The sequence below is a fragment of the Sceloporus undulatus genome, chromosome 1 (assembly GCF_019175285.1).
Source record: "Sceloporus undulatus isolate JIND9_A2432 ecotype Alabama chromosome 1, SceUnd_v1.1, whole genome shotgun sequence".
In the NCBI taxonomy this organism is placed as follows: domain Eukaryota; kingdom Metazoa; phylum Chordata; class Lepidosauria; order Squamata; family Phrynosomatidae; genus Sceloporus; species Sceloporus undulatus.
In genome coordinates, this window is record NC_056522.1 from 257,816,521 (window position 1) to 257,843,742 (window position 27,222).

The window sequence follows — 27,222 nt, forward strand, 5'->3', positions numbered from 1 at the left end:
CGCTGTTGCTCCGTCAACCGCCGGAGCGCGAGCCCCTCTCTCTCCGCCAATCAGAGCCCTCCTCCCGCCCCTCTCCCTCGCGGCGCGTGTTTCGTAGCCCCGCCGCCGAGCGGAGTCTGGACCCAGGGCGAAGTCTGGCTGAAAGGCGGGGGAGGTGGGCCCTAGGCCAGCCAGTCCCTCAGGCAGACGGAGACCCCGGGCCCTACTCCCTCACTGACAGCCCAGGGCCCCAGGCGCGCCTCCCGGGACCATGCAGGTGAGAGCCCTTGGGACTCTGCAGGGATCATAGCCCGCTTTGCCTGGCTCACGGCCATGGGATTCAGGGAGCAGGAGGTGCTTCTGCACCCAGAGCTAAGCGGACGTTGCAGGAGGCTAGGAAGCTGGGCCACAGATAACAACATGACATTCAACAGGGAGAAATGTAAGGCGGAAAAATGAAATGCACAGATATAGGATTATGGGGGACACCTGGCTGAACGAGACTACGGTGTTTATCAGACGAGCTCTTAAAGAGGTACTATTCCAGTGTGACTCCTCTAGCAGCCTCCTGTTGCATGCTGGGACTGGCAGTTTTAAGGAGGGGTATTTAGAATTCTCAGGCAGAGAAGTTCAGCTCCTTAAAACTGCCAATCCCAGCATGCAACAGGAGGCTGCTAGAGGAGTCACACTGGAATAGTACCTCTTTAAGAGCATAGTGTGATAAACATCCTAGTGTGAAAGGGATCTGGAGTCCAAGTAGACCACAAGCTGAACATGAGTGAATAGTGCGATGCAGCAGCTAAAAAGGCCAATGCGATTCTAGGCTGCATCAATAGAAGTACAGTATAGTGTCTAGATCAAGAGAAGTAACAGTGCCACTATATTCTGTTTTGGTTAGGCCCCACCTGGAATATTGTGTCCAGTTCTGGGCACCAATTCAAAAAGGACATTGAGAAACTGGAGCCATGTGTCCAAAGGAGGGCAACTAAAATGGTGAAGGGTCTGGAAACCATGTCCTATGAGGAATGACTCAGGGAGCTGGGGATGCTTAGCCTGGAGAAGAGACTAGAACACAGAACCATGGATGCAAGCTCCCCCTTCAACATTAGGAGGAACTTCCTGAGAGTCAGGGCTGTTCAACAGTGGAACACACTCCTTCCTCGGAGTGCAGCAGAGTCTCCTTCTTTGGAGGCCTTTAAGCAGAGGCTGGATGGCCATCTGTCAATGGGGATGCTGTGATTGAGAGTTCCTGCATGGCAGAATAAAGGGGTTGGACTGGATGCCCTTGCGGTCTCTTCCAACTCTAGGATTCTGTGTTGTTGGAAAGAAGCAGTTCTTACTGAATGGTTATGTTAATATTATATATTGCTACTATGCATTTTTATGTTATATTCTGTGAGAGTCGTACATTATTGTGAAATACAAAATATGACAAAAGTAAAGGGAATTTGACAAAGAAAATGTTTGTGAATAACTGATAAATGTTATTCAGTTTCCTATTTATCTACAAACCATTTTCATATCTTGAGGCATCATGGAAGCCAAAGTCCAAGAGGTGAAAGATCTGTAAAGGGCAGATGTACAAGTACAGTATGTCCCTATTTCCTCCAACTGTGCAGTTCAAAGGCAGTTGATGTGGGGAGAGGTGTAAGCTCAAGTGCAACATGAAACCTACACAGGTCTCCTGCAAAATTTCCTTTTCGGATGTTACCATAGACTCAAAATAGATATGTGTTTGAAATCACACAACAACAGTAACAACAACAACAAGTTGCTGAAATCTCTCAAACTGGTTGTGCAATTGTGTATTTGGAATTGCTTCCATACAGAAAAGTGTATGCTTGTGTATGTGTCTTATTTTTTCCCCTTGTTTTAGGCCTCAAAAAAGCTAGTGAACACAATTCTGGGTTGTGCAGATGATTCATTGGCTGGAATAGTGGCATGTAACCCTCATCTCCAGCTCCTGCAAGGACACAGAGTGGCACTGCGTTCTGACTTGGAAAACTTACAGGGCAAAGTGGCACTGATTTCTGGAGGTGGATCAGGACATGAACCTGCACACGCAGGTTAGTGGAGTCAGTATCATAGGAGATTTGGATATGTGGGAAGGATGGTCCCACCTTGCTACCGAATGAACTCTGTGACAGTTTATCAGTATAAGGAGAAGAGAGCATTCTGGGAGGCCATATATAGAGATTGCATAAGCAGAAAACCTTTTCACAATAGTTCTTCTGTTTGCTGTCAAGGTTGATTGCCTGTTATGTGGAAGAACAGTAGAACGGTAATACACTCATCCCTCCATATTTGCGGCTTTGATTATTTACAGATTTTATTAATATGTTCTCTGTAGGAATCTCTAGGTCCTCCAGTGCAACTCTGTGGTCAACTTTAACTAAAAGTTGCACCGAAAGACCTAGAGATTCCTAGAGAGAATACTCCAACGCAGTTCTATGGTCAGTGTCTGTCAGACGTTGGCCACAGAGTTGCACTGGAGGACCTAGAGATAGCATCATAGAATCATCCTCTCAGTTAAAAACATGGTGGTTTTGTTATTTGCGGTTTTTCCATATTCACGGGGGTCTTGTGCCCCTAACGCTAGTGAATAGGGAGGGATAAGTGTATTTGGTAAATGAGAAACTCCCAGTATGGATGCAATGTAGATCTGCCTGTTTTCTTTCCTCAGGGTACGTTGGAAAGGGAATGCTCACTGGAGTGGTAGCTGGCCCAGTATTTACTTCTCCTGCAGTCGGTAGCATTTTAGCAGCGATTCGGGTTATGAAAGACGCTGGAGCAGGTATCGTAGCATTTCTGGTAGATCAATATCTCTTTTGATTAAGGGACCATTTAACTCAGTTTTTCATCTCCTTTGTAGTTGGGACTCTGCTAATAGTGAAGAACTATACAGGGGACCGCCTGAACTTTGGGCTGGCATTGGAACAGGCACGGGCAGAAGGGATTGATGTGGACATGGTGGTGGTTGGGGATGACTCTGCTTTCACCAAACAGAAGAAGGCTGGCAGGAGAGGGCTGTGTGGTACAGTTCTTATACACAAGGTAAGAATTGCCTGTCCCCTGTTTCAGGGCCAACTTTGTCATTAACCAAGACATATTCTACTTTGAAATGTAAGCACCTTGTACCGTGTGATATGCCCATGGTCATTCCTTTCTGCATAATGTATTGCATGAGGTGCCCATGTTAATTCCTTTCTGTTCAATTTTGCCCACAGTCCTGTAATCCCCCCCCCCCCCCGGTAGCTTGAGTGATTATAGGTTGACTTGCATTACCTAAAATAAGACTTGCTAAAATAAGATGATAGTGACAAAACACAAAGGAGGTGTGGTTAAAAATACCTTAAAAGATACTCAGGTAGACATAAAGCTTTGGGCTTCTTCAAAGGGTTGTGACCTTATTTACGGCTTTTAAATAAAAGACCTAATCCTGGTTTTGCATGAAAAAATTCTACTTGTGAAAAATTACAGAAGATGAACAACTAAGTTCATGGGAAACGTGTTTCAGGTTTGTTTTGCCCATAAAGATGGAAGTGAATCCTGGCTTACATTACAGTGTTGGTGCTCTTATAAAGTTACAATTGTGTTTTATATTTACCTGTGTTCAAGTCAAGAATCTACCGCCACCTTGTTGATTTTCAGTGCCTTTTTCAACTACAGAGGGTGTTGGCATCTTGATGAATTCCTGTTATTTAAGTAAAATAATTTCTTTATCACTATGTTTTCTATGTTTATTTTTCTTATGTTTGTTTTCATTTGTACTTTTTTTGAGTACAGGGTTTTAATATCTATTAGAAGCTTTCTAGTTGTTGTTTTTGATGGGGTCAGTTTTTGTTAGCCTCATTCTGGTTTTTTTGTTTCAGTATTTTTTAATATTATTGTCAGATGTTTAATAAAGATATTATTTAACATATTTGACTGCAGATCCATTCATATATAGGTTCTCATGTTGAACTCAGTAAACAAAAATTGAATAGAACTTCACAACTGCCCTTAGAAAAATTAAGACCAGTTAGATTCCTGAATAAAGATACGATTAGAGAGACAGTGTGATGTCTTTGAATCAACAAATATGGAAGCTATGGATGTCTTAGGGGCTTAACAGACTGCCCCAAAGAGCTCTTTTCGTGTCAGATTGGGGCCATGGCAACTGCATGCTGTGGCTCCAATCCGGTCTTTCAAGGGCACAAAAAAGAGCTGCAAAAAGCGGCTCCTTTTTGCGACCTCAAAAGGGTGCCATAGCCGTGGCAGCACAGCTGTACGGCGCTCCTTCAGCATTGCATCATGTGGACGCAGCATCAGACAAATGCCATGATGCTGCGTGCCATGTGGAGTGGAGCGCAGCATCATGGTGCCCTGGTGGCAGAGTAAGGGTGTATGTCATCTGGACTTGACGCTCAGACTCCACCACCAGGCCAGGCCAAAGTGCTGGTCTGAAGAGCCCCTTACAAATCTAAAAAGAGAGACAATCTGGGAATAAGGATCATAAGAAGCCACCTTGAGTCCCTGTACTAGGAGAAAGGCAGGATAATAATAATAAAATAACACAGGTGACTTGCTTCTGAGGAAATATTAGTATTGAAACTAGTGTAACTGAATCACAGACTAATAGCTTATCCACAACTATTTTGCTTGTCCATTGAGACTGAAATATTTGGCTGCATCCCTGTAATATGAATGTGTGAGAATGAATGGCTCTCTTTTTCAGAATCAGTTAACATTTTTCCTTAATGTAATTTATATTTAGGTGGCTGGGGCTCTCGCTGAGGCAGGAGTTAGTCTAAAAGAAATTGTTCGAAAAGTGACTGCTGTCAAAGGGCAAATGGGTAAGTGTTTAAGTACCTCCCTTTTTTGGAGGCAAACCTCTGGCCAAGGTTACATCATTTCTTTGCACTTATGAAATCTAGTAACCTAACAAGGGCCTGTTGGTGCAATTCTTATCTGGAATTTAGGGACTTTTGAAAAATTAACAATATATTAAGTGTTGGGGATTTAAGATTAGTATTCTCTGTAAAAAAAGAATGGCCACGTTCTGTAGCTAACCCCCTATTTTAAATTTGTTTAAAAGTTTTTAATAGCTAATGTAATGTTGTTAGAGTGCCATTCCAAGACTGGGAAAACCAAATTTCATATTCCAGCATGGTCACAAAACTCACTGGCATGGGAATGGGAAGTCACTGTTTCTTAGCCTAGTCTACTTGACAGGGCAGCTGTGAGAATAAACTGGCTAGAGAGTGAAGCTCCTGGAGGGAATGGGGGATAAAAAAGTAACAAATATAAATTGTATTTCATGTTTCACTTAACATATTGTAAGTGTTCTTCTAGCATGGCACCTTCCTCAGTCATGTGCCACACTGTGATATTCTAGTACCATTTAAAGTTGTGCATTGTTTTGTCTATGTTTGTATCTTGGTGCTGAAATATATAGTAGATTGAGTTTTCTTTTTCCTTCTCCCCTTTGCACAGGCACCCTTGGAGTAAGTCTGTCCCCCTGTAGTGTCCCTGGATCAAGACCCACCTTCCAGCTTGCTGATGATGAGCTTGAGCTGGGCTTAGGTAACATATGTTTTCTACTGTTGGCTGCCCACTTTCTTGGAATGATCTTATGAGCACTGCTTCTTTGACAGTGCTCCTTGCCTTGCAAAACTGTTCATGCATCTCCATTGCAAGTTGCTCACCCTGTGTGACCTTAACAGTGATTCTATGGTGCTAATGATAAAACTTCTTTATTGTCCATGATATGAGTGTTCATTGGCTATATGATTCAATGTCTTAATTCAAGAAGTCATATGTTGTGATATAGTTTAGTGTCCTTAAACTAAATTATCTTCCATTTAGGAAGAAGCTAGCCATGGCAGGCACCTTTGACATTTTGCTTTTTCTGCAGGAATTCATGGTGAAGCTGGTGTATGCAGGATGAAAGTAAGTTGTCTGTTGAATCTCACAATTACAGAAGTACAGGCTTGTCCACTTGCACTAATAGTGGGCAACTGGGGAGGCACCAGTTTTAGCTCTATGGACTGCAGTCACAATACACCAGGTGTAATATCACTTACGGTTCCTGATTATTGTAGTTTGCAAGTGATATTCAAGGTTTGGGGAGGAGTGGGAAAGGAAACTAATGCCATTTGTATTTGGTTTGGGTATGTTTGTTGCAGTTTTCTGGTAAAAAAGCCCTTCTGGAAGTGAATCTATGGACCTAGATGAGTACTGGGTGTTTCAGGGGCCTCAAAATGGGGTTCAGGATCAAGATGTGGCTTGCTGGTCATGTTTATACCATACTCGCTTCACAGATAACATCAGCAAATCAAATTGTAAAGATAATGTTGGATCACATGACCAATCGTTCCAGCGATTCACATCTTCAGCTCAGGTCTGGTGAGTAACAATCTTCTGATTGCCATGTGTATTATTTCTATTGGCCGAGAGACCCTGGAAACCATTTATTTCAGCTGTTTTTTTTATATTGGATGTTAACTCAGATGTTGAGAAGTAGCCATATAAAACTTAACTAGCCTTCAAGTTGTTTCCCTAAAAGTCTATGGCTAGGGTCTATGATGAAATGACATAAAAGACTATGAGTTGTGAGAGAGCCAGGAAATTTATCAGTGCAAACAGCACCAGGAAAGTGCTATTTTGTCTTGAAGTCAGAGAATAATTCTCTTGTAAAAGCAAGTGACTACAATCATAATGAAACTTAATACCCTATAATATTACTAAGTGTTTGGTCTCTCTCATTTCTTGGTAAAACCTTTGATAGGCTGAAAAGACCATTTGTCCTACAGCTTCTGTAGGCAAACAATTGATGTGTGCTATTTCAACCGATCCAAGGTGTGCTGTCTTTGATTCTTATATCCATTGTATTTCTTGTATTCATTGTATTTTTTGAACTTTTTTGTAGAATTTTTTTTTTTAAACTTAAAAAGCAGACATATGGAGTCAGTTTAAACCAGAGCTTGGAAAAGGTATTTTTTTGACAGCAACTTTTAGAATACCACCCCCCTTCTTCCTCATAAGAACACACAGATTATTTGTTCTTGCTTGACCTCCCCTGTGCCTGAGAGTAGCTTTCAATCACACCTATTTTGTTTTTGCTTTCAGGTGCATCTGTAGTCTTGGTAGTGAACAACCTGGGTGGCTTATCATATCTGGAGTTGGGTGTAGTGGCTGGATCTGCAGTGCATTATCTTGGTAAGTGTGTGTATTGAAAATAGAATGAAATGAAATTGTCTGATACACATGATGCGTATACTATTCTTTATCCTTAAAGCAACCTATGGGTAAGTAAGGCTAAGAGAGAGTGCTTCCTCAAGGTGACCCAGTTTTTTATGTCTGTTTTGGGAGTAGGACTTGGATCCTTCAAGTCTCAGCCCAACAGTCTAAACAGCACACCATACTGACTCTCTTATGTAATATACAATATATAGGATTTATTTTATTTTTTTAGAAAGTTTGACATATTCCCTTTAAAAACATTTCAATTAGCATTTGAAACAGTCATTAAATTAAAAGGTTATCTGTTTCAACCCCTTACTCCAAGGCAGGATAGTTAAAATGTACCACAGATTGGTCCATGGATATCACTTCCACTCTTTGGAAACTATATCCTTGCCTCTGTCTTTGCAAGTTAACTATGGTATAGCTCTACATCTTCATCAGTTAATACAAGTTGCCATCATCATCAAGAACTGACAGTCTTTGTGTGGGGAGGGGTGGATTTCAGCCTAGCAGAACAGTCATAATTCTGGTTTGAAGGCTGAATCCACTTACTAGTGTCAATTAGTGTTAGCTCTCCAAGCCTCCACTCCCAAAAGGTTTCCATTTGCAATTGGCAACTGCTTTCTAATGAAACTGTCACAAAATAGATGGAGGAGAGGTTATTTTTTGCGGATACTTCATGCATCCCCCAGAACTCTTCCACATGATTTCTCAAACTTCCAAAGTTGGTTTTCGGTAAGCTCCAAATATCTTCCCTTTTTTACCTGTGGGAGCATTCTGTAAGCACAGTTCCATATGAGAATTCTAGGAACTGAACTTGCTCTAATTATTGCAGTATTACTACTTTGTGCTCAGTTTTCTGACTTGGTCATTTTCCATTAAAATATGTTTATTTCCCTCTAAATATGACTTTGCATTATTTTAAAAAATTCTAAATGAGTTCCTCTCTAATTTCCTATCAGTCTAGTTCCTTATTCAGAGCATTGCTGCTCTGTTTTCATTTCACTGTTGTAGAAAGGAAAGGTGTTCAAATTTCCCGGGCTTTTGTTGGCTCCTTTATGACTGCACTGGAAATGGCAGGTGTTTCCCTTACCGTTCTGCTTGTGGATGATGAGATACTGAGTCTCTTAGGTGAGTTTCCTGGATGTCAGTTTTCTTCTTGACATTGCATCTTGTAAGGTAAGTTGATCAGTTAATTGATCAGAGTAGCACATACATTTAAGATATATATGTGATGTATTAATTTTACTTTCATCCTAGTAATGAGGCACTGGTTATGAGCTTACTGAAGGTACACAACAGCTGACTGCTAGTATATGTCTGTGACTCATTAATACAAGCCCTTTTTTGACTAACTTTCCAATTATTTCATGATTGCCTATTTAGTATTCATACTCAGCTTTCTGTGGTTTGTGCCCAATAAAAAAAGATGGAAATCTTGAAAGAATTCATCAATTAATATCTATTTGACAAAGGGTCTTAATACCCTAAAGGCACCAGATCCCTGGTTAGTGCTTGGATGGTAGACTACCAGTGAATATTCAGAGGAAAGAACTGGCAAAACCACTACTTGAATATTACTTGCCTAAGAAACCCTATGAAATTCAGTGGATCAAGGCACATACACACACATCCTTCTGATGAATATGAGCCATGCTGTTGTGAAACTGACCAAAACTTCAGCTCATGGTTGTATTCCCATTCCTAGATTCAGATACTACAGCTGTTGCCTGGTCACAACCTGCCAAAGTGTCTGTTACAGGCCAGAAAAGAGAGAGGATAGCGCCCAAGGAGGACTTTGAAGAAGAAGAGTCTTTTCCACCCGAAGGTACTGTTTGAAGCATTTGCTACTCGTGCTTTGTTCTTATGTTGTGGCCTCACTCTTTTAGTTCACTGCTACAGAGGATAATTCTGGTTCTGAGTGATGACAGAAAATCGTTTTCTCAAGATACAGAGTGAGATTTAAAGGGTGGGGAGGGGAATCTAGATGGATAGGGCATACCTCTAAGAGTCATTGTGTCTTGTCTGGAAGTCTGGGTTAAAGAAGGTTTGACCAGGGTTTGTATAGCTTTGAACAATGGAAGGTAGTACTGACTTCTGGATTTGCAACTTCTACTTGACTTTTGCCCTCTCACAGTTTGTGTGACACAAAGCAAAATCCTCTCAAAGCTCGATGTCCCAACTATATAATATTGATAATAAGATACTCATAGCATTTCTATCTGAATATGCAAAATACCAGTTAGGTTTATTTCTGTGAGCTGGCATTTCTTGGAAAGAATGTAATCATTTCACATGTGATGCTAGAGTATTTGGGAATTGTAATGTTAGGGAATCTAGTACAGGTAATAAATTCTGAATGTATGAGGAAATCTTCAAGAAAATTTTGAATCAAATGTGATGTATGCCATTCTAAAAAAAGCACTCAGAAAAATTACTGAACAGAGAATAAATGTCGGGTTTAACTAACTTCTGGATTGAGCATAGCAGCCCAAGGGAAACAACTCTAAAACAACACTAGAAATAGTACACATCAGACAGTCTTAATCTGATAAGAAGATACCAGAACGGGATGCTATAAACTAGGACACCTCAAATGCTAATAAAGCCATAAACCAGAGTTATGAAACCATTAATGTGCTGTGATAAGGATTCCTGGGTTGTAAATGCACAGGAGCAAGTATTAGGCATACTGAGGATGACAAAAATGTATATCACATTTTGATCTCACTAAATTTATTATTTAATTCAAAGTGTTTGGTATGTTACATAGGTTGAGTATCTGTTATCAGAAATTCCAAAATCCGAAATGTTCCAAAATCCATACATTTTTGAGCATACCCCCCTGATTCTCTTTAGAGATAGATTACCCTAATTAAGACCTGGATAGCCAACCACAACCGATTGTTTTTAAATTGATTTGTATTTGCTATGAGATTTTTATTGAACTGTGTAATATTGCTGATGTAATTGATATTATATTGTATTGTTTAATTATTGTACTGCTTTGTATTGTATTGCATGGTGCTGTGAACCGCTTTGATCAGATGGAAAAGCGGTATACAAATAAAATTATTATTATTACTATTATTATTATTGTAAGTAAAATGAACATCAGCGTAGACAGCATTGGGTAAATTTCCTGGTATTTCATGATTTCTAATGTATGTCTGAATATGTGGGACAGTTTGGTACCAAAACTATTACATTTATTCTTGAGACAATCAGAATGATAAAAAATGGTTGGTAAAAAGAAGTGGAGGTATTTTCCATTGGAAAAAAAACTCGTATATCTTAAGTTTACAATTTGGTAGGAAATGTCATTTTTCCTTTATGCTGTATACCTGGATGTTGTAATGCATTATGGTTTTAATAGTGAAAGTATGAAAAACAAGTCTGATTGTAAAGTGATCCTTAGTTAAATGTTATATGCCATAGACCAATAAAAATTCTGTGCTTTCTTAGCAGAGACATTTGGCTGTTTGGAGACTGAATATGCTAAGTTACTGCTTAAATAAGGGCTAATTAAAAACAACAGAGAAACCCCTATGGGTGTGTCTCTGCACCCATTAATAATGTTAATCTTGGTCCAGTGTAAGTGACCTTGCATATATGACTGGATGATCAAAGTAATATGTTTATATTACTTCATTTCAAACTGAGAACTCTTCAGCAGAATCATTTCAGTAATTCACCTACTTCATTAGGTATTGAGAAATCAAGTGAAAATGTATGAAGTAATCTTCTGATAAAGCAATTGTGCTTGGTTATGGCAGTGGTTCTCAACCTCTCCTCTTCCAGATATTCCAAACTTCAAGTCCCAGAATCCCTTTCTATTGACCATGTTGCCTGGGATTTCTAGTAGTTGCATCTAAATCATCTGCAGCATAAACGTTGAGAACCACTGGGTTAGAGTTTTCTGTATACAAATTCAGTTGTTAGTCCAAACTAAAGTAGACCCATGGAATCAATGGTAATTTGGTAAGTCAACATTTGTGCAAGTTCCATTGGTTGAAAGGGTCTATCTTAGTTGAGGACTCAGGTGGACTGTGGCAAACCTATTATGAAAGGAAAGTAAATAGCAAATTCAGTACTTGCTGTACAAAACAAAATGTGAAGCAAAGAGCTTCATTGCTGTTGAAATAAATTAATGTTTGCATGTAATTCTTCTAGTTCCATCCTCCCCCTATATGAGACAAGCTCTAGAGAAGGTATGTGACACACTGCTGAGCCTACAGGATAAGCTGAATGATTTGGATCGGGCTGCAGGTGATGGGGATTGTGGCAGCACACATGCACGGGCTGCCAGAGGTTAGTAATGTTGGAATAACTCCCCTGATATTTCTTAAGCAATTACCTCCTACTTCTATACCATAATAATGTTTTGTGCTGGGAATTATTTAAGATTGTTATCATACCTTCATCATCTGTAGTTACACCTTGCCTTTTCTTTAAAAAATGGAATTGAAGGCATTAGTATGCCTGTTTTGCCAAATATCAATATTGATTAGCAGAAAAAAATTCTGAGGCAAGAGTCCGAAGAATAGGATAGCAGCATTTGTATGGGAGGATAATGTATTATTTGAATGATGTGTTAGTAACAAATCTTTAGTGAAAAGGCTTTCTGTTTTGTTTTGTTTTTCCTATTTCCTGTTGCTAAGTTATTCCTTAGTGATGCTAATTCTGGAATATCAAATATGCAAGCCACATAGCCATGTTTGTTATAAAACAAAATCCAAAGTATATTTTGTGTTGTTGCCTTCATTACCATAACGTGTATATTGGCAGGAAAGGTTAACATTCCTGAACTGAAAAATATTATGACATCTTTTTTCTTCATTCTCATTCCAGTTCAGAGATGTCAGCACATTTGTTTTACAAGATAGGCTTGGTTTTGCAATACCAACTTATTAGTTCTTTGTGAGGTATGCACTGCTGAAAAACACAAATTGTTGCAAAATAGATGGACATAAGTCTGAAAGGCATCACCTCTAATCCATAAGTATTATTTCCCTAGCAATCCAGGAATGGCTGAATGCAAGACCTCTACCGGTAGACCCCTCTAAACTGCTCTCTTCCCTTGCAAAACTGTTGTTGGAGAAGATGGGGGGTTCCTCAGGGGCGGTAAGTTTTGGACACCCTCCCTAAGATGTACTAATGACTGTTAGCTAAATATTAAAGACAAATGGTACTAAGTACTAGCTTTAGTATGTCTGTATACTGAGAGAGGGAGCACTCTTGGAATTCACATTCCCTTGCTTCACTAGAAAGCCGTTGCACAAAAAGGTTGAACTAAGGCATGGCTTGTGAAAAAAGAGTGAAAAACAGGTAAATCCCCAGAGCAACCCTCCAACAAGTCATTTCCATTGTACAGAGAAGGCATATTCACAAGCACCTCACAAACTACCATTTCTTTGGTTGGTCAGAAGCAATACACTGCAGAAATCAATCTGCATGGGCAGCCAGTTCTAAGAACATGCAAAAGCCATTTCTTTTCGTGTGGTGGTGATATCTTCAGAGCAGCAATTAAAAACAGTCTATGGAATCTAGCAGCAACTCATTGCAAAAGATGACACTGACAACACTCCTGCAAACCTGAAGGTGGGGAAATGATAACAGCTTTGGTGTGGATTTAATAAAAATAAAATTAACCAAAACAGTTTTTTTTAAATGAAACTAAAATTTCTGAAAAGTCTCCACAGAGTGGAAGTGCTAAAAAGAGAAACATGTCCAGTCTGGATTCAGAAATTGACTTAATATATTCACATGGATATTTGGATTACCAAAAATATAAATCCAAAATTGGAAAAGGAAATTCAAGAAATATGTTATGTTAATGAATTTATATTTATTATGACATTATAGGGAAAGGTTTAGGAAAATCTAGTGGAGGTTATAGAACAGCTTTCCAATGAATAACCAGTCAGAAGTTAAGCTGTATGAATGATAGAACTGTGTCTGTGTTTGTGTTGGTCTGTGTTGGTGGGTTTGTATTTTCTCCCATCTATTCTGCCCCTCTCCTCCCATTGGAAATGTTATGGATCTGAATAGAAAGGGATTGGAAGAGAAAAGATAGATGAGGGCAAAGTAGGTAGAAGAAGGTAAGGGCATGTTATCTGACTGTAATATAGAGAAGAATGGGAAACTGGTAAGTTCAAAGAGAAGAAGTAGAGTAGAAAGTTGGGGATGGAGTTTAAGAAAGCAAGTTAATGCAGGTTGTTGGAGAAGAAGATAGAAGAGAGAATGGAAGAAAATAAAAGGAAGAAAAGGAGGGGAAAGAGAAAACGAGGTTGAATGCAATAAGAAGTAGTGAAGAAAGAGAGAAGGGGTGAAAAGAAGAAGAAACATATTAATTAGAGACAATATGGTAAAATGCATTTAGTTTTTCAAGGGCGATGGTAATCCTGTATAAATTAGATGAATTTTGATATGTATGTATGTATGTGGTTTTTGTATATTATATATTGTTGTTTAGATTGTTTGTATATTTGGTTGGAGTTTCTGTCTATTTTTTCAATAAAAATTTGTAAAAAAAATTTAAATTAAATTAAAAAAAAACAAAACTAAAGATGACACTGACAACACTCCTGCAAACCTGAAGGTGGGAAATGATAACAGCTTTGATGTGGATTTAATAAAAATAAAATTAACCAAAACAGTTTTTTTTTTAATGAAACTAAAATTTCTGAAAAGTCTCCACAGAGTGGAAGTGCTAAAAAGAGAAGCATGTCCAGTCTGGATTCAGAAATTGACTTAATATATTCACATGGATATTTGGATTATGAATATTGTCTTTAATGGTATGTTTTCAGAGAGGGAGATCACATCTAGTTTAAAATATCTGACTCATGCCTAGGAGCAGGTGGAATACATAAAAGAGAAGTGCTGTGTGTGATACCCATGAGGTACAGGTGATGCCTTACACTGTCAGAGATAGGATGTATTCATATTTCTTTACAGCTCTATGGACTGTTTTTAACAGCAGCTGCTCGGCCCCTGCGGATTGACAATGACTTGCCAGCCTGGTCAATGGCTATAGACGCTGGTATTAAGGCCATGATGCAGTAAGTGCAATATCTGCATGATTGTAACAATAATTATAAATGATATGTTACAACAATTGTCCATTTTTTCCTTGCTTCAAAAAAAGCAGTTATTTCATTCCCACAAAATAATAAAACAAGGCCTCATCCCCACTAACCTCCTCATTCACTTCCTGCACCGATTCCTGAGACCGGTTCACCAATCACAGTGTTTGTGCCAGTTTCAAGAATTGGTGCAGGAAGCGACAGCCATGGCTTCCCCACCATGTCTCCCTCTGTCCTCCTGACCATACTGGGGGCGGAGGAGAGGCTGGGGTGGAAGGAGAGAGGAGGCCGAGGCAGAAGGAGAGAGGCAGGACTGAGGATGGAGCATGGAGGTATGGCCAGGAAAGCCACTGCCAGTGGGAACCAGGGCAGATTTGAATCCGATTCAATTCCGCCTGGTTCCCACATGGGCTGAATCAATTTATTTCCAAATAAATGGATTCAGCCCCAAAAATACCCCATTTTACCAGCGTCTTTTTGACGCGGGTTAAATGGATAAAAACCATGCCCCCCCTTTCCGAATCACTTCAGGGATTCAAATTAAGTGGGAACCATGGTGGTTTAAACAAGATCACAATCTGTTTTAAACCATAGTGGGAACAACCCCCAAAATTTTAGTTAATTGTAGATGATCCTGATTTATTGTGAATTAGCTATATTTACTTATTTATTTATTTCAAAGATGTATGTCTCACCTTTTTTCTCACAATGGAATTCAAGGTAGGTGCACTAGTAAATTCATTCTGGCCTGGCTGGACCTTTTTAACTGCTGTCAAGATGACTTTAATTTATGGTGGCCCTATGAATGAGAGACATTCAAGGTCTGAATCAGACGGGCCAAATAAAGCACTTTTGACCACTTCGAGAGTGTGGCATTTACATGAAGCACACCCCCATAGCAGCTGGAAGCCACACAGAGGCCACGCTGAGGAGGCAAGAGCTGGACTTTCCAGGAGTGGATTTAATCCACTTCTGCTGGTGGCCTGTTTGGGATTGCAGCAAGCCATGCAGTTGCCGCAGTACTGGCACTATTGGCGCTGGAGTGGCTAGAGGCCGCTGCTTCTGGGCCATGTGCTTCAGCCCATATTCACCCTATCGTCACCAGTATGCTCAGGTCTTGCAAATTCATGATCATGGCTTCCTCGATTAAGTCTGCCCATCATTAATGCAGTCTTCCTCTATTCCTACTGCCTTCTACCTTATCAAGCATTATTGTCTTTTTTAGTGACATATATTTTCATGATATGGCCAAAGTACAACTGTCTCAGGCTTCTAGAGAGAGTTTAATTTGTTTCAGGCTCATTTATTTGTCTTCTTAGCAGTCCATGGTATCTGTAGAACAATCCTCCAGCATCGCATTTCAAATGAGTTGATTCTCTTCATAGAATCATAGAGTTGGAAAAGACCACAAGGGCCATCCAGTCAAACCCCTGCCATGCAGGAACTCTCAGTGAAAGCATCCCCGACAGATGGCCATCCAGCCTCTGTTTAAAGACCTTCAAGGAAGGAGACTCCACGACACTCCAAGGGAGTGTGTTCCACTGTCAAACAGTCCTTACTGTTAGGAAGTTCCTCCTAATGTTGAGGTGGAATCTCTTTTCCTGTAGTTTGCATCCATTATTCCACGTTCTAGTCTCTGGAGCAGCAGAAAACAAGCTTGCTCCCTCCTCAATATGACATCCCTTTAAATATTTAAACAGGGCTATCATATCACCTCTTAACTTTCTCTTGGTGAAATGGTGAAAGGTCTGGAAACCATGCCCTATGAGGAACGACTTAGGGAGCTGGGGATGTTTAGCCTGGAGAAAAGAAGGTTAAGAGGTGATATATATTTGAAGGGATGTCATATTGAAGAGGGAGCAAGCTTGTTTTCTGCTGCTCCAGAGAACAGGACCCGGAACAATGGATGCAAGCTACAGGAAAAGAGATTCCACCTGAACATTAGGAGGAACTTCCTGACAGTAAGGGCTGTTCGACAATGGAATGCACTCCCTCGGAGGGTGATAGAGTCTCCTTCCTTGGAGGTCTTTAAACAGAGGCTGGATGGCCATCTGTCAGGGATGCTTTGATTTGGATTTCCTGCATGGCAGGGGGTTGGACTGGATGGCCCTAGTGGTCTCTTCCAACTCTATGATTCTATGATTCTATGATTCTTCTCCAGGCTAAACATACCCAGCTCCCTAAGGTGTTCATCATAGGGCATGGTTTCTAGACCCTTCACCATCTTAGTTGCCCTCCTTTGGACACGCTCCAGTTTCTCAATATCCTTTTTAAATTGAGGTGCCCAGAACTGGACACAATATTCCAGGTGGGGCCTGACCAAAGCAGAATAGAGTGGCACTATTACTTCCCTTGATCTAGACCAGGGTTCCGGATCCGGCCCATGGAGACCGTGGGACCGGCCACAGGACGGCCCTGCCGCCAATTGCCACTGGCAGCCTGCTCCCTCACCCCGCCCTCTGGGGAGGCCTCGGCCTTCCCACAGGGCATGGGGAGAGGCTCTGGGGCTGCCGACGAACGCGCCTATTGGCGCGATTGGCAGAGGCCTGCTCCCTTCCCCCGCCCTCCGCAGAGGCCGAGGGGAAGCGCGCGGGGCTGCAGGCTTCCTCCTCGGCCTCAGTGGGGCCCTGGCTCCGCTGAGGCCGAGGAGAAGCACGCGGGGGAGGCGAGGAGGCGGCCTGCCGCCTCCGCGGGCTCCCCCCAGGGCTCTTGCGGCCCCAGGCCTCCCTTATTTGAGGAGGAGGAGGAGGATGAGAAAGAGGAGGAGGAGAAGGATGAAAAAGAGGAGGATGAAAAGAGAAGGAGGACGTGGAAAGGTGAGTCATTTCAGGTCTGCCTTGGTTTTTTTTTTATTATTAATTTTTAACTATATGCAATACTTATTTTTGTTTTTTTATTCCATTATTTTTATTATTGCTTTTTATTTCATTTCATTATTTTTATTATTTCTGAAGGTGAGACACTGCGACTTTCCAAAGTGCATTTCTGTGTATTTTTGGTGCATTTATTGCTGAAAGGTCTGCTGTTAACAATGATAGTGGTGGTGGTGGTGGTGGTGGTGGTGGTGGTGGTGGTGGTGGTAATGATGATGATGATGATGATGATATCAGTCAGCACACGCTTCCTCCTCCTCCTCCTCGCAGGGCTTCGGTTGAAGCTCCACCCCCGGCGTGCGGCTCCGCCCCCAGAGGGTGGAAGCTCCACCCCCAGCATGTGGCTCCACCCCCAGAGGGTGGAAGCTCCACCCCCACCCCGGCTTCGGCCCCCCCAGTTGTCTGAGGGACAGCAACCCGGCCCCCGGCTCAAAAAGGTTGCCTACCCCTGATTTAGACACTATACTTCTACTGATGCAGCCTAAACTTGCATTGGTCTTTTTAGCTGCTGCATTGCACTGTTGACTCGTTCAACTTGTGGTCTACTTGGATTCCTAGATCCCTTTCACATGTAGTCTCGTTCAGCCATGTGTCCCCCATCCTATATCTGTGCATTTTATTTTTCCGCCCTAAGTGCAGTACCTTACATTTCACCATGTTGAATTTCATTTTGTTAGCTTTGGCCCAGCTTTCTAGTCTATTCAGGTCATTTTGAATTTTGATCCTGCCCTCTGGGGTATTAACTACTCCCCTCTAATTTGGTGTCATCTGCAAATTTGGCAACTATGCCCCCAATTCTGTCATCCAAGTCATTGATAAAGATGTTGAATAACACTGGGTCCAGGACAGACCCCTGTGGGAACCCACTGGTCACTTCTCTCCAGGATGAAAAGGAGCCATTGTTGAGCACCCTTTGGGTTCGGCCAGTCAATCAATTACAAATCCATGTAACAGTTGCCTTGTCTAGCCCGCGTTTTACAAGCTTGTTTGCAAGAATGTCATGGAGAACTTTGTCAAAGGCCTTACTGAAATCAAGATATACTATATCCACAGCATTCCCTTCATCTACCAAGCTGGTAATTTTATTAAAAAAAAAAGAGATTAGATTTGTCTGGCATGACCTGTTTCTTTGAAACCCATCTTTTTTCACTGTCCAGCTTTCATAACCCTACATAGAATGGAAATGTGATGGCCTGGACAATCCTTAATTTAATATGCAATGGTGTATTTTATACTTCAAGATCTCTTTTAGTTCTTTCACAGTTGCCCTTCCAAGATCTAGTCTTCATCTGATTTTTTGACTGCAGTCTCGATTCTGATTAATGATAAACCAAAGTATGGAAAATCTTGAATTATTTCAGTGTCTTAGTTGTCTGCATTAAAGTTTATGTAAATCATCAGTGGTCATTATTTTTCTTTTCTGAATATTTAGCTGTAAATCTCCTTTTGCACTTTCTTCATTAATCGTTCCAAGTCTTTCATACTGTCTGCTAGCAGTATGGTCTCATCTTAAATTGTTGATGTTCTTTCCTCCAGGTTTCATGCCTCCTCCCTCTGAATCTAATCCTGTTTTATGTATATTTTCAGTGTACAAGTTAAACAGATGGGGTGGTAAAATGCAGCCTTGCCTGACCACCTTACCCACTGGAAATGATTCCATCGTGATGCTAGCCTTTTGTCTTGAGTACAAGATACATATAAGGACAATCCAAATATTGTGACACAGCCATGTCTTTAAGAGCAATCCATAATTTTTCATGATCTACATAATCAAAGCCTTTGTTATAATCTATAAAGCACAGGTTGAATTTCTTCTGAAATTCTTTGGTGCACCATTATCCAATGTATGCTATAGTGTCTCTTAATTTACTGTACCCAGGTTAGACATCTCGCATTTCTTCCTCCATATATAATAATAGTCTTTGTTGTAGAATTTTGAGCATCACTTTGCTTGTATGGAAAATTAATGCAATGGTCAGGAAGTTATTGCATTCCCTGGCGCCCTCTTTCTTGGGGATTACAATGTATATTGATCATTCCCAATGTGTGGGCCATTCTTTTGTTTTCTATATTTGCTGACAAATTGTACTTATAACGAGAATAGTTTCTGTCTCTGTAGCTTGAAGCAGCTCCATTGGTATACCATCTATTCCTGGTGATTTATTTCTCCCAAATGCTCTCAGTGCAACTTCCACTTCACGTTCTAAAATTGTAGGTTCATCATTGAAGGCTCTTTCTTGAATTACAGTGGAGCCTCCTCATACGCTGCCTTTTTATAGGCGGCTTTGAGCATAGGCGCTCAAAGCCGCCGGTGTGCGCGGGGCGGAAGGGGTGGCGCATCCCATTCAATTGAATGGGCGCGCGCACTTGTTGCGCCTCGTGCACCGCTGCGCACGAGCCCCATTGGAAACAATGGGGCTCGAGCATAGGCGGATTTTTTTTTATACGCAGAGGGATCCGGAACGGATCCCCTGCGTATAATAAGGTTCCACTGTAATATGTAATCTTTTCATCTCTTTGTTATACTACAGTGTATTATTTCTGTGTTTTGTTTTGTTTTAATTTGTACTTGGTCATCTAACGTGTTCCCTTGCTGGTCATAGAGCATTCCCACCTCTCGATTTAAATTTTCCTTTGATTTCTCAGACCTTATGGAAGAGATCTCTTGTTCTTCCATTTTTTGTTGTTGTCACCTTATATTTCTCTGCATTGATTATTATAGTAATTTTCTTTGTTATTGTGCACAAGTTGCCAAACAATTGCTTTCAGGGCTCTGACCCTATTTGTGAAATCTTTTACTTTTGCTTCTTGTCTTCCCTTAACTGCTTGAAGAGTTTCATCCATTAAGGCTCCTCTTACTTTTGGCTGCAGATAGTGTCTTTTTGCATTCCTCCCTGACAGTGTCACTGGCTTGGATCCACAATTCTGGCTCCAAATCTATCAGAGTTAATAATACAAATCTATTTTTATAATATCTTTAAATTCTAATAAGATGTTCTTCAGGTTGTATTTTGCCACAAAAATTGTTGGTTTATTGTTCTTCTTTAGCTTTCCTCTAATATTAGTAGTTTGAGGTCTGTGCAACCACCTTGTACTGGTCTTGTTTCTGCAGAGAGAATAGAGTTTCTCCAGCTTCTGCTTCCCATTATGTAGTCTGTTTCATTTCTATATTAGTCACCAGGTGATGTTCATGCATACAGTTGCCTCTTGGGTTGTTTGAAGAATGTGTTTGTGATGAACAAACTGTTGGACTCAAAAAATTAAATCATTCACTCTCCTGCTACATTTCTTGATCCTAGCCCAAATTTTCATACAATTATTCATTCTGTGCTTGTTTCCTACTTTTGTATATACTTAACAAGAAGTTCTGTTTTGGAGTGTGGTCAGTTTCCTCCTGGATTCAAGCACAGAATCTTTCAATTTGTTATACGTTTGTCTCTGTAGTTGGAATATAAACATGGATTATGCTTATATTGATGGATTTTCCCTGATATTGATATGATTTGGTTAGACTTTGCATTATACCCATTAACTGCTTTTGCTACATCTGTTTTCACTATTAATGCTACCTCATTTCTTTTTAGATTTTCATATCCTGAGTAAACACTGTGTAATTATCTGACTCAAAAGGTCCGATTTCTGCCCACTTTAACTTGCTCACTCTAAGCAATGCAATGTTTTTATGTTCCATTTCTTGTTTTACTATGTTTAGCTTCCCCTGATTTATGCTTCTGACATGTTCCTATAATAAGTGTTGTGGAGCTTCGGACTTTCATTTCACCTCTGAGCACATCAGCAGCTTGAACATCCTTTTGACATGAGTGCAGTTGCATCCTTAGCACCAGCACTCATCCTCTATTGTATCCCAATAGCTTGCTGAGTCCCTTCCAACCTGGGAGTATCATCATCTGGCACTATCTCTTGTTTCATTTTGGATTGTCTCATAATAGGTATTACATAGTAAAAGACATTCAAAGGGGTTTACAGTGCCTCTTTCTGTGCAGTACTAACAAATGCTGTCTATGGTGCCACTCCTGTTGCCTGTGAGAGATTCTATGCCAGTGTCAGCCCACACTACTCCTGCTGCCTAACAGCTGTTTGGCACATTTAGTCTGACTCCTCAGCAAAGGCCTGTCTGACTTGGGAGACTCTACCAGCAGCACTGCTAATGTCTGCATAGCCTCTTACCTCATAAAAGCATGCAATCCCACCACCACAGAAAAATAATGCCATGATGAGCTTGCTGCTCCTGCTAGCAGCTACCACCAAGTGCCGAAACCAGAAACAAAAGCATATCAATCCAAGATCTTGGTTTCTTATTTCCAAATAATCCAGAATTCATAAGCCAATAGCAATTCTTCATTTAGATTCCTGGGTTGTAAAGGACACAAGAAACCAGGATGCTTGCCATCATGGTAAGTTTTCAATTTCGTTTAGACACTAGTGACAGGAATCAAGTAATGGCATGTGACATATTTGGAAGACTCATGGAAAATTCGCATTTGTCAAACTTTTGTCTTATTGCTTTGTGTGAATCCAGTCACTGTCTGTGACGTGGTGATGTGCATATTATGTTACTGACTCTTTTGTCTGGCAGGTATGGAGGAGCTGCACCTGGAGATAGAACCATGGTGAGTAGTATATACCAGGCCTGTCCTTCGTTATCCCTTCTATTACTGTCATGATTAAACTTGAAGCAAAAGTAACCCCTATATATTCCTGTTTTTAATTAGCATCACATTTTACAGAACTTGAATTGAATCACACAATTACATATGCCAGATGCTAAGCATTATATATTAAATAAGCCTTATCCGAAATTCCAAAATCCAAAATTTTCCACATGGGTGGCTGAGATAGAGACACCTTTTGCCTTCTGATAATTCAGAAACATTGTTTCATGCACAAAATTATTTTTAAAATTTTGTGTATAAAATTACCTTCAGGCTATGTGTATAAAGTATATATGAATGAATTTCGTGTTTAGACTTGGATCCCATCTCTAAGATATCTCATTACGTACAGTTGGCCCTCCACATTTGCACCTTTGACTTTTGCAAGTTTGATTATTCCAGGGTTTGAATAATATGTTCTCTCTAGGAATCTCTAGATCCTCCAGCACAACTTTTGACCATATTAACCACAAACGTGCACTGGAGGGCCCAGAGATTTCTAGAGAGGTGTTCTTTCAGGGGTTTTTTAAAGTGTAATTTGCAGTTTTCCCACTTTCATGGGGGCCCTGCACCCCTTACCCCTGCAAATATTTCAAAATCCAAAAAAATCCAAAATACTTCTGGTCTGAAGTGTTTCAGATAAGGATTACTCAACCTACAGTGACATAACAATGCATCAGTTCACACTACCTTTTCTTAAGGCTTCCTCATGGATTCAGTGTTGCATGAACTCTTTGATATATAAGTAGATGTTGTCATTTATGCTGACTATTATTAAAGGTGATTGTTAACATTAACCGACTGAAGATTTACATAAGAACAACTGAGATGTAGCTATATTGAGATCTAGATACTCTACACAATATGCTGCCTGCATTAGAATAGAAAGCGACTGTCAGCAGTGCTTTCAAAGACTTTCCAGTACTGTTTTTAGTGGGATTTGTATTTAAATCCTACAAAACAAGATACATGTGGCTTTTACGCAATAAAAACATTTATATAATTGGTTTCTACCAGATCATATGCTGTATCCTTTCTGCTATAATTTTATATACAAACAACCCCTCTTGGATAGCTGCCTGTCCCAGAGTCAAATGTGTTATCTTAAGACATTTTAAATATTTCCCATTATAGTGAGTTACTGCAAAAATGGGGCATCCAACAGTCAGGCAGTACTATCCTTGTCACAATGTCAGCTAAAGACCTTCTGTTATTTCCTTGATTGAGCTTCTGTCTGTTTAATAAATCTCTTGACTAGTTGGATTCACTCTGTGCTGCTGCTGCAGAACTCAGAGCTCTGAAGAAGCCTAATGCCAATGCACTGCAGATTCTAGCCAAAGCTGTACAGGTGAGTTTATTAATATGCATACAGCCTAAAGCTATTAACCTTTTCGTAAGTCAGGAAGATGAGGCAGACTGTTAAGTTTTCTTAGACCACATTTCTTAGATCACAATGGATATACTGAGTATCCATTGTTTGAGGTTCTAAAAATTCAGAGTTAAGATTATGGCCAATAATGCCAGAGAATTTTGCTTTAGAAACCAAAAGCGGAGCAGACATTGCAGGAGGTTAGAAAGCTGGGCCAAAGCTAACAAAATGAATTTCAACACAGAGAAATGTAAGGTACTGCACTTAGGGTGGAAAAATGAAATGCACAGATACAGGATGGGGAACACATGGCTGAACGAGACTATGTGTGAAAGGGATCTAGGAGTCTAAGTAGACCACAAATTGAACATGAGTCAACATTGCGATGCGGCAAGTAAAAAGGCCAATGCAATATTTGGCTGAATCAATAAAAGTATAGTGTCTAGATCAAGGGAAGTAATAGTGCCAACCTATTCTGCTCTGGTCTGGCCCCACCTGGAATACTGTGTCCAGTTCTGGGCACCACAATTCAAAAAGGACATTGAGAAACTAGAGCATGTCCAAAGGAGAGTGACTAAATGGTGAAGGGCCTGGAAACCATGCCCTATGAGGAACAACTTAGGGAGCTGGGGATGTTTAGCCTGGAGAAGAGAAGGTTAAGAGGTGATATGATAGCCCTGTTTAAATATTTAAAGGGATGTCATGTTGAGGAGGGAGCAAGCTTGTTTTCTGCTGCTCCAGAGAACAGGACCCGGAACAATGGATGCAAGCTCCAGGAAAAGAGATTCCACCTGAACATTAGGAAGAACTTCCTGACAGTAAGGGCTGTTCGACAGTGGAACACACTTCCTCGGAGTGTAGTGGAGTCTCCTTCCTTGGAGGTCTTTAAACAGAGGCTGGATGGCCATCTGTCAGGGATGCTTTCACTGAGAGTTCCTGCATGGCAGGGGGTTGGACTGGATGACCCTTGTGGTCTCTTCCAACTCTACAATTCTATGTTGTTGCAAATCTGAAAAATCCCGAAACATTTTAAATATTTAGAAAGAAACATACAGTGGCTTGTTTGAAGTATTAGGGTTAAGAAGAACAGTAGCTGAAAAGGGGAGATGTAGATTCCAAATCCTGCATTATGATTTAAAACAGAGAAATGTGTAAATGCTTTTGATGGTGATGAGTCTATTTTGTACAACAGACACTTCTGCTTTTTTCATCAGAAAGCAGAAGCTGCTGCTGAATCTACAAAGAATATGGAAGCTGCTGCAGGCAGAGCCAGTTACATCAGCTCATCCCGCCTAGAGCAGCCAGACCCTGGGGCTGTGGCAGCTGCGGCGATTCTTCGTGCAGTATTGGAAGGGCTACAGACTAAAACCTCCCGTTCCCTGATTCAGAACACAGTTTAGAACTTGCTAAAATGTCATGCACTTGTTCTTCTTCTCTTGTATAGGGTTTTCTCCTTGAATCATAGTACCTTCGAAATTACTCAGTGTCTGCTGCAACTTACCCTTCACACTTCCTGCCTGAGAACCCATTTGTAGTGAATGGTACTGGCTGGTGTTTCTGTGAACCTATATATGCGAACAGGAGTGTGCTTTACATTCTTGTTTTGGGATCAGTACTTTTCCTTGTGCTTTGTGAATAAGAGACCTGTCTTTTTTTGGAGCTGCTTGTATGTCTCTTTCTACACTGTGGCTTGCACCTGTACCTTCCTATTGAGAGGATCTGCTGAAATTCTTTGCATAAACCAGGGTGGGAATTATGTAGGCCTCCAGAGGCTGTTGATTGGCAGCTTCCAGCATTGTTTTTGTTGGGGGGGGGGGGGGGTTCAGGCTATGTGGCCATGTTCTAGAAGAGATGTGCCACAGATGCTGGTGAAACGTCAGGAAGAAACTCTTCTAGAACATGGCCACATAGCCCGAAGAAACCCACAAAAAACTATGGATGCCGGCCATGAAAGCCTTTGACTTCACACTTCCAGCATTCCTTACTATCCGTTATGCAAGCTAGGGCTGCAGAAAATTGCAGTTTATCAGTACCTGTAGGGCTGCAAAATTGCCACCCTTGACTTAAACATAACCAGTGCTGTAGAACTTTTAAACATTCTTATTCAACTATGTCAACTAAGGGGCGAAACAGACCACCCAGAATGGGTGCCTTCAAGCTGCCCCTGACAAAGCTGCATTGGGGCTGCGGCAACTGAATGCCGTGGCTCCAATCCGCTTTTTTGCCAGCCAAAAAAGGAGCGGCAAACAGCGCCTCCTTTTTGCGCCAGCACGAACACGGCTTTCCCACCCCACCATGGTGAGAAGCCAGCTTTAAGGTGCTCCAGATTTCAAAATATTTACCTCTATATGATTAGAGCAGGGTATCTATGGAACAGTCCATGGATGCTGAAGAATATTTTACTGGGGTAGGCAGAAATGGTTTTGGTGGACTTGGCCAGTTTACTCTTTCAAATTAAAAAGCCTATCAAGCCTATAAAAATGTGTTTAGAGTCACTATTATACTCCATATCAGGTGGTCTGAGCAGAAAGAACTAAAAGAAACCTTGGTCTGATCTAGCAAGGGCTATAGTTAGGTCCTTCAGGAAACACACACAGACTAAGTGTTATCGGTATGCTGGAATAATAATGGTTATTAAGCAACTATGTGCCTCACTGTTTATAACAATCCTTTTTGCATAAATAGAATAGGTCTTCTCTGACTCAGTATTTTGTATATCTGAATTCTGAAAAGCATGCTACTATACATTTGAGCCAGATTGTTCTGTGTCCTTTAGGGCAGCATAACATTTTTGTCTTTGAAGAAATAATTTTCTTACTCAGGAAATTTGGCATAAAAGTACTATAGTTTTAATAGTTGCAGCTCACAAATATGAGTTAATTATGTAAGGATTATAAGTATATGGGTTTAGCCAGTATCTCTCAAACTTCTTATAGTTAAAGGACACACTAAAATTTTTTAGACATCCCTTCCTCTAAGAAGCTTACAAAAATTTAAAGAAGAGTTAAAAAGTTGTGGTAAGCTTAAAATTGCTACTGGGTGACCAACAGAGGCAAATGTTGAAATACTTAAAAGGTATAGTGAAATAAGTTATTTATATGGTAGCTAAATTATAGGACTAGATCCAAATCAAGTAGGGACAAATCAGCCTGTGAACTGTTTTGAGCATGTTTTTGTAAGCTACTTAGCTTACAAACTGGGGAATAAATTCAAACTAGATAATGAGGAAATAGAAATAGTAAAAAAAATCTCATATCTGGGATAGAAATGGGGACTGCAGCCAGGAAATCAGAATAAGATTAAGAATGGGGAGGGAAGCTATGAAAGAACTAGAAAAGATTCTAAAAGGCAGAGAGATATAACGCAGCACAAAAGTTACAATCATACAAGCCATTGTATTCCCCATTACAGTGTATGGATGTGAGAGCTGGACAGTTAAAAATTAATATAGGAAGAAAATCAATTCATTTCGGATGTGGTGCTGGAAAACAGTTCTAAGGATCCCATGGATGGCCAAAAAAACAAACAAATGGGTCCTAGAGCAGATCAAGCTAGAAATCTCCCTAGAAGCCAGGATTACAAAACTTAGGCTGGCATACTTTAGACACATCACAAGAATATATGAATCATTGGGAAAAAAATGCTAGGAAAGGTGGAGAGAAGTAGAAAGAGAGGAAGGCCGCAAGCTAGATGGATGGACTGTATTAAAAAGATCATGAGTATGAATTTGGAGTTGGGCAGAGCAGTAGAGGACAGGGGGTCTTGGATATGTCTCATCAGCTGGGTTGAGATCAACACGAAGACAAAGCTACTTAGTACAGTGGCCATGTAATTTGTATCCTAAAGATCTGCTTCCTTGAAAAGAGGTACAGCACAAGAAACATCAGTCTGTAATTGTGTTTTAATGAAGAAACAAATAGAACTTGAGAAACTGAAGTAAGATGCCACTTTTATTGAATAAAAGCCATAAGACATTACACATTTGCTCCCCCAGCACCATTCTTTGTCCATGA

General features: G+C 40.6%; 1 protein-coding gene across 1 annotated transcript; it reads left to right on the top strand.

The window, feature by feature from the left end:
- The first annotated feature begins 72 nt into the window (after nucleotides 1-72).
- TKFC (triokinase and FMN cyclase) lies at nucleotides 73-24,868 on the top strand. Its single transcript, XM_042474877.1, has 17 exons — nucleotides 73-256; nucleotides 1,856-2,045; nucleotides 2,663-2,773; nucleotides 2,852-3,033; nucleotides 4,736-4,814; nucleotides 5,455-5,544; nucleotides 5,876-5,910; nucleotides 6,282-6,366; nucleotides 7,090-7,179; nucleotides 8,221-8,337; nucleotides 8,915-9,034; nucleotides 11,380-11,517; nucleotides 12,224-12,330; nucleotides 14,167-14,270; nucleotides 21,765-21,798; nucleotides 23,099-23,188; nucleotides 24,424-24,868. Exons 1-17 carry the CDS (start codon nucleotides 251-253, stop codon nucleotides 24,607-24,609), a joined length of 1,764 nt encoding a protein of 587 aa, XP_042330811.1. The 5' UTR covers nucleotides 73-250; the 3' UTR covers nucleotides 24,610-24,868.
- The last annotated feature ends 2,354 nt before the right edge of the window (nucleotides 24,869-27,222 follow it).

Coding starts and splice junctions, on each gene's coding strand:
- TKFC (XM_042474877.1), top strand. Junction 11,518..12,223: donor ACATGCACGGGCTGCCAGAG/GTTAGTAATGTT, acceptor TTATTTCCCTAG/CAATCCAGGAATGGCTGAAT. Junction 12,331..14,166: donor TGGGGGGTTCCTCAGGGGCG/GTAAGTTTTGGA, acceptor ATTTCTTTACAG/CTCTATGGACTGTTTTTAAC.